At 39.7% G+C, this 7,326-nt stretch overlaps 1 protein-coding gene across 1 annotated transcript in view; it reads right to left on the reverse strand.

The window, feature by feature from the left end:
- Positions 1-6,334: 6,334 nt before the first annotated feature.
- Positions 6,335-7,326, reverse strand: part of rrp15 (ribosomal RNA processing 15 homolog) — a 67,808-nt gene continuing 66,816 nt past the window's right edge. Inside the window, exon 5 of the mRNA XM_037676475.1 lies at positions 6,335-6,837. Coding sequence (XP_037532403.1) covers positions 6,709-6,837 — 129 coding nt within the window. The 3' untranslated portion in view covers positions 6,335-6,708. The remainder of the gene's footprint in view (positions 6,838-7,326) is intronic.

Raw genomic sequence — 7,326 nt, forward strand, 5'->3', positions numbered from 1 at the left:
AATCTGTCCATCACTGCAACTTTCACTGTTTTTGGGTTCTGAATGATTGCGTCTTCATTAATGTTTCTCATGGTTCGATTATGGGAGCTAATTGTCACACTGTTAACTCCTGTAATTACACATCAGTCACAAAAAACTCAAGAAAATGTCTGATAATAATGTTGTTACTGCTCTCAGGGATTCAGCCCAACCCTGGATCCCCCACTAATTACAGCACACCAAATGACTTTAAAAACGTGTCTGGGCTTCATTTTCTGCATGTAAACGCTCGTAGCCTTCTGAGAAAACTGGATGCTTTGAAAATTCTGGTCAGTTCTTCTGGGGCAGATGTTATCTATATTTCTGAATCCTGGCTGAACTTTAACATCTATCCCTGTGATCGTCAAAAAAGGGAGGGGGGTGGAGTCATTATTTACATTAGAGATTCTCTGGTTTCTAGTCTTGTGTCTTCTAAAACAATTCCAAACCAGTTTGAAGCCTTATCTGTAAACATCACCTTGAATGGAGGCCAGATTTTAACTGTAGTCTGCTGCTACCGCCCCCCCCCAGCATCACCTGCATTGACTGCCATGATGGAATTTCTTGGTAATTTAAAATTCACAGAGGTCCTTTTGGCTGCAGATCTCAACATTGATTGGTGTAAGTCGACTCCCCTCTGTGACAAATTCAAGGAATGTTGCTCGTCTCTTAATTTAACCCAACTGATCAATTCTCCCACTAGATTAAGAAAAAAACATCCTTAAAAATCCTCCATCTTCGACCTGTTTCTAACTAATATGCCTCACAAATTCCCTGGTACAGGTGTATTCGCTGATCTTTTGAGTGATCATTGTGTGACAGCTGCTTTGAGAGATATTAAACTTCCACCTTCTAAGCCCAGATTAATTCAAAAAAGAGATTTGAAACGTTTTTGTGAACAGTCATTCCTCTGGGATCTGTCTCACTTTGACTGGCATCGTATTCTGTTAACTGATGACGTGAACTTCGCTTGGAACTATTTTCATAATAATTTCATTTATTTTCTGAACATACATGCTCCTTTTCATCAGTTCAGAATAAAGGGACGAGATAGCCCCTGGTTTACTCCAGAGCTAGCTGACCTCCTGCACAGGAGAGATCATCTTTGGGCTGCAGCGAGAAAATCTGACTCAGACACTGATTGGTTGAGTTTTCGACAGATGAGGAATAAATGCACAACTGCTGTCAAAGCAGCAAAACGCAACTATTTCTTATCTCAGACCTCCAAAAATCTAAATGACCCTAACAGATTCTGGAAAACCATCAAATCTCTCTCAGGCATCCCCCAATCATCTGACCTCCCATCACAACTTCTCGTTAACTCTGTTCCTGTGTCAAATAAGCACGAGATCCTGAACTGTCTCAACAAACATTTTGTTGCTTCTAGTTCTTTATTTGACACAGTTACTAATGGAAGATCAACCACTTCCCCTAATAACCAAACTTCTACAAATCAAATCCCTCCTACAAGTCAATCCTCAGTTAATCACAGCTTCTCTTTTTCTCCATTCTCAGTCAGTGAGGTCAATAAACTGTTAATAGATCTTGATCCTAAAAAATCTGCAGGTCCAGATGAACTTCCACCTTATTTCTTAGGGACTGTGATGATATGAGCAGCCAGCCTTGTGACACACATCTTCAATCTCTCCATAAGACAAAACTCCATCCCAGACACTTGGAAAACAGCTTTTGTTCTTCCTTTGCTGAAGGGAGGAGGCCCCACCTCACTGAACAACTATCGACCAATCTCTAAACTCTGCATTTTAGCCAAGGTTCTAGAAAAACTGATAAACTTTCAAATCAAAAATTACCTGGACTCATTTAACATCTTACCTCCACATCAATCTGGTTTCAGGAAACAACACAGCACAACCACTGCTTCACTGAAGGTTCTTAATGATGTTGTTGAAGCACTGGATGCTAAGGATTATTGTGCTGCACTTTTCTTAGACCTGTCTAAAGCTTTTGACACTGTGGATCAGAACATCTTGTGTCATAAACTCTCAGAAATCGGTTTCTCAGATAACACCATTGGTTGGTTCTCTAATTATCTTTCAGACCAGAGGCAATGTGTTCAACATAATGGTACTTCCTCCAGTTATTTAACAGTCAACAATGGTGTACCACAAGGCTCAGTCTTAGGACCCACCCTCTTTACAATCTACATACATAATGTAGGTAAAAACATCCCTAATGCATCCATACATTTCTATGCTGATGACACAGTTGTTTATTGTCGAGCTAAAACTGTTGCTAAGGTTTTCCAGCTTTTGAAATCTGCATTCAACATCATCCAGACTGATTTGTTTCGCCTCAAACTTGTCCTAAATGCCGACAAAACCAAAGGGATGCTTTTTTCAAATAGGAAGTTGGTCCCAGCAGTTCTTCCTCCGATTTTATCCTCAAATGGTGGCCCCATTGAGTTTGTTGATTCCTAATAATATTTGGGTATCTTGGTCGACTCACATCTCTCTTTTAAGCTCCATGTGGAAAATTTGACAAAGAAACTGAAAGTTAAACTGGGTTTCTTTTTCAGAAACAAATCCTGTCTAACCCCGAATGCTAGAAAACGCCTTGTATCTGTGACTTTCCTTCCCTCAATTGATTATGGTGATATTATTTACATGAACGCTCCTACAAGAACCCTGCAGATGTTGGATGCTGTCTATCATGGTGCACTAAGATTCATAACTGGCTGTGATTATCGTAACCACCACTGCACCCTGTTTTCACTGGTTAACTGGACATCATTAACTTCACCCAGACTCTCTCACTGTTATATTTTCATCTTTAAATCACTTCTTGGTCTGTTGCCTTCATACATCTCCTACTTGTCTCTGCGTGAGTGCAGCTATGGAGTGCGCTCTCAGGACATTATTACCTGCAGTGTTCCCTCAATGAGGACTGAACTAGGCAAAAGGGCCTTCTCCTATTCCGCTCCTGTTTCCTGGAATATCTTACAAAAAGATTTGAAGCTCTCGACCTTGACCTCTCTAAGTGTCTTTAAGAATCTGTTGGACACCTGGCAGGGTCCAATGCTGACATGTTCCTGTTTTTAGTTTTCTACATTTGTCTTGGAATCTAGCTGTTTTTTGTTTTGTTACCTTTTCCTTTTAGCCATCCTATTTGTTAAAAAAAAAAAAAAAACTGTAGTATGCTTTTTAAAAACTGTTTATTGTTGTTGCTGTTGTCCATTGTTGTCATCTTTCTTTGTTGAAATCAGGTCTCTCTTGTAAATGAGTCCTGGAGGCTCAATGGGATTTACCTGTATAAATAAAGGTTGATTGATTGATTGATTGATAACTTGATTTCTAAGTCTAACGAGGTTTAAAAATCATTAATACTGTTTCACAGTTGATTTAAAATGAGTGGTTCACTTCAACATCTAGAAATGGTATGAACTAAACATACTTTGATTATCAAGATATTCTAAAATAGTAATGATAATGAAAAAAGGAAGAGTGTTCTTTCACTTGATTAATTCAGGATACAACAAAATAGTCTCTTGATGAGATAATTTGTATTTCTGGTTTCAAATCAATGAAATAACAGTTCCTGTCCCCTGAAGGTCTTCAGAGGCAGATTGTTGTCGGAGGCCTAGTTCACTACAGTCCCCCCTTTGGAAATCATCGCCTGTCCATGGGGATGAATTCTAACATGAACTTATGCCTCCGAATGTCCTTGATCTTGATGTAATCCAGCAAGAGGAAAACAAAAGTCAAAGAAGGTAATCCCACAACGGTTTAGGTAATTCCACAATGTTGTTGGTAATTCCATAATGTTGTTGGCAATTCCATATTGTAGTTGGTAATTCCATTGTAGCAATGCTTTAACCCCTTGGAAACAAAGTCTGTAATACATTGGAAAAAGTCATATAATACACAACGATAAATTCACAACGATTGGAGGTGTTGATTGATCAGCATGTAGAGGGGTTGCCTCGATTGAACTGCAGAGGCGACCACTGGATGGAGATTGGAGACCCACGTTGGAGTTGTAGGTCCCTTCAGTGAAGGTTGCTGCTGGTGGTTCCCAGTGGGTGCCATTCTGGTTCTATGTGTTCATGCAATTATGTGGTTTTAGTTGGGCTTATGAGTTGGATTTTACATAAGACCTTAACCTATATGCACCTGATGTGTAAGCTATCATGGTTTAGATCAGCTACAGGTACCAGTTAAAAGGTGGATCATGCTGAAAAATTATATATAGGGATTTATACCTATAGAAGGGCATTTCAAACTCTTTTTCCATTCCTAACTTGGTTTAAGTTAGATTTATATGGCAAAATATAGTTTGGTTCAATTGTCTGTTGTCCCTTTAGACGAACGACTTGAGGTTTGGTTTTCCCCCTTAATGTTTTTGGAGTCTATGGCGAGACTCAACTTAAGGATTAGCTAGCTGTTCAGTGTCAGGAGGGCTGTGATCAGTCTTTTATCGGGGAAACAAAACAGCCACTGGCCAAAAGGATGGCCCAGCACAGAAGATCAACATCATCAGGCCAGGACTCTGCGGTCTACACTCATCTCCAGGCCAGCGGTCACTCTTTCAGGGATGAAGATGTGCACATCCTGGATAGAGAGGAACAATGGTTTGAGAGAGGAGTAAAGGAGGCCATCTTTGTGAAAAGAAATCGTCCATCATTAAACAGGGGTGGAGGCCTACGTGTTCAATTGTCCCCCTCTTACAATGCTGTGATTGTTAGTATCACTCAGCCCTCTGTGAATAGTAAACAGCCATCAGTGTGCTAATGATCCATTGTTAGGCTGATGGTCCTTCTTGATCATGTGAGCAGCTGGTTTTGGTTGTCAGCAGCAAAACTGGTTGATCCACTCTGAGAAGGTGCTATTTAAGAGACTGAGCTGAATACAGCACCTCAGACTGAGGAAGTCTCTCGGATGAGAGACGAAACGTTTCTACATTTTTTTGTTGTTTTGCTTTTTTGAATGTCCAGAGTACCAGATTTAACTTTTTTAGATTTTTCTACCAGGATTATTGAGCATGCATCAGAATATCTTGATGAGATAATTTGTATTTCTGGATTCAAATCAATGAAATAGCAGTTCCTGTCCCCTTAGGGTCTTCAGAGACAGATTTTTTTCAGAGGCCTAGTTCACTACAACCAAATGAGTCTATTAAATTATTAAAGGCTCTGCTTAAGCTATCACTTTCAACATCTACAAGAATATTGAAATCACCCATTATGAGGACGTTATCTGTATTAAATAGTAAGTCAATTAAAAATTCTGAGAATTCAGACAAAAATCGAGAGTAAGCGCCTGGTGGACGATACATAACAACTAGTAAAAGTGGCTTTTCTGATTTCCATTTTCGATGAGAAAGACTGATGGACAGTGATTCAAAAGAATCAACTAATAACTGGTTTGGTTATCACACCAGATACTGAAAGCAAAGGTTCACATACTTTTACCACTCATATGTAACATTGGATCATTTTCCTCAAATAAATGACCAAGTATAATTTTTTGTCTCATTTGTTTAACTGGGTTCTCTTTACCTACTTTTAGAACTTGTGTGAAAATCTAATGTTGTTTTAGGTCATGTTTATACAGAAATATAGAAAATTATAAAAGTTCAAGTGCTTCGTTCAAGGTCTCTCAGGCACAAATACAATATTTTTATTCATCAATTCCAACAAAACATATGTTCAAATTGACATTAATTAATTCCACCTACAACACTTTCATAGCTCCAGAAATGGGACAAATTATTTTTATACAAACAGCAATTTATGAAAACTAGATGAACTATAGAGAAGTGAAGAGGTTTAGAAAACATCTGGTTCAACAGCTGTAAAACATGTGAATACAGGTGCATGTCAACAAGTTAGAATAAGATGAAAATTAGTTTTTTTTTTTGGTTGTTTTTTTTTTGGGGGGGGGGGGGGGGGGATTTCAGAAAGAAATACTCATTAAATAGATTCATTACAAATAAAGTGAAATATGTCAAGCCTTTACATTCTATAATTTTGATGATTATGGCTGACAAATCATCCACCCATCATCTTTACCCATTTCTTCCTTTTCGGGTCGCAGGGGTCACTGGTGCCCATGTCCTCTGCTGGTCCTGGTCCACTGAAGTCCACGCAGCATCTAGCAGGACATTTTAGAGACTTCATGCTTCCTGCTAATGACAAGCTTCATAGACATGCTGGTTTCATTTTCCAGCAGGACTCAGCTCCGGCCCACACCGACAAAGGTACCAGAAGCTGGTCCTGGAATATTCTCATTTTCTGAGAAACTAAGCTTTGGTTTGTCATTATTTGTAAGTTATAATCAACAAAAATACACAAAATAAAGGCTTCAAATATTCCACTCTGTGTAAAGAATAAGTTTCACTTTCTAAAACGACTGAAAAAATATGTCATGAAATTCTATGTTCGTCAGAATTTTAAAGCTCACCAGTTTTTACTGATGATTTGATAGAAAGAACAGAAGCTGGATGAATTCTGCACAGCTTCACACACATTCAGGGAAACTGTACAAGTCTACACATTTACTGCTAACGCATCACAGCAGCAGCCAGGCTGGTGTCAGTGAAGGCATCACAGCATCAGTCTGTCGGGTGTCAGTGAAGGCATTGCAGCAGCAGCCAGGCTGGTGTCAGTGAAGGCATCACAGCATCAGTCTGTCAGGTGTCAGTGAAGGCATCACAGCATCAGTCTGTCAGGTGTCAGGCCAAGTTATCTCCGGTGTTGGAATCCCCTTGGTCACTGGTCCGGTCCCAATCTTTCATGGAGGCTTCCATCATGAAGTCCTCTCTGAGAACGCTCCAGGCAGGTTTCTCCTCTGGACCAGGAGTCTGCACAAAAATATCACACACATCACTCTGCAGCACACACCAGGGCAGATGATAACATATAGTAGCATTTAGATTCCAGATGGATGTTTTGGGCTATTTGATGGTATTGCGTTTGTCGCTCTGGTTTCTCAGGTGAACAGAAACATTGACTTCTACTCTGAGCTGTTGCTGCCTCAAAATCAGAACTCTCACTACTGAAAGGTGCAATGGAAGAGAAAAAATATTTGTCTGTTACAGTATCTCATGAACCACTGAATGAATTTTTGCAGAAAGTAATCATTGGATGCACATGGTTGACTTCAAGAGTTACTGTACTTTCTGGTCTATAAGCCACTACTTTTTTACACGCTTTGACCCCGCCCCCCCAGCTTATACAATGCTGCAGCTAATTTATGGACTTTTTCTTTTGATGGGCTAACGGGCATTTGGGGGCCAAGATGGGGTGGGTGGAAGTAGGGCAACCGACCTGGGACCAGAAAGTACAGTAAC

Source organism: Nematolebias whitei, chromosome 5, assembly GCF_014905685.2.
Source record: "Nematolebias whitei isolate Nwh7 chromosome 5, NemWhi1, whole genome shotgun sequence".
Taxonomy (NCBI): domain Eukaryota; kingdom Metazoa; phylum Chordata; class Actinopteri; order Cyprinodontiformes; family Rivulidae; genus Nematolebias; species Nematolebias whitei.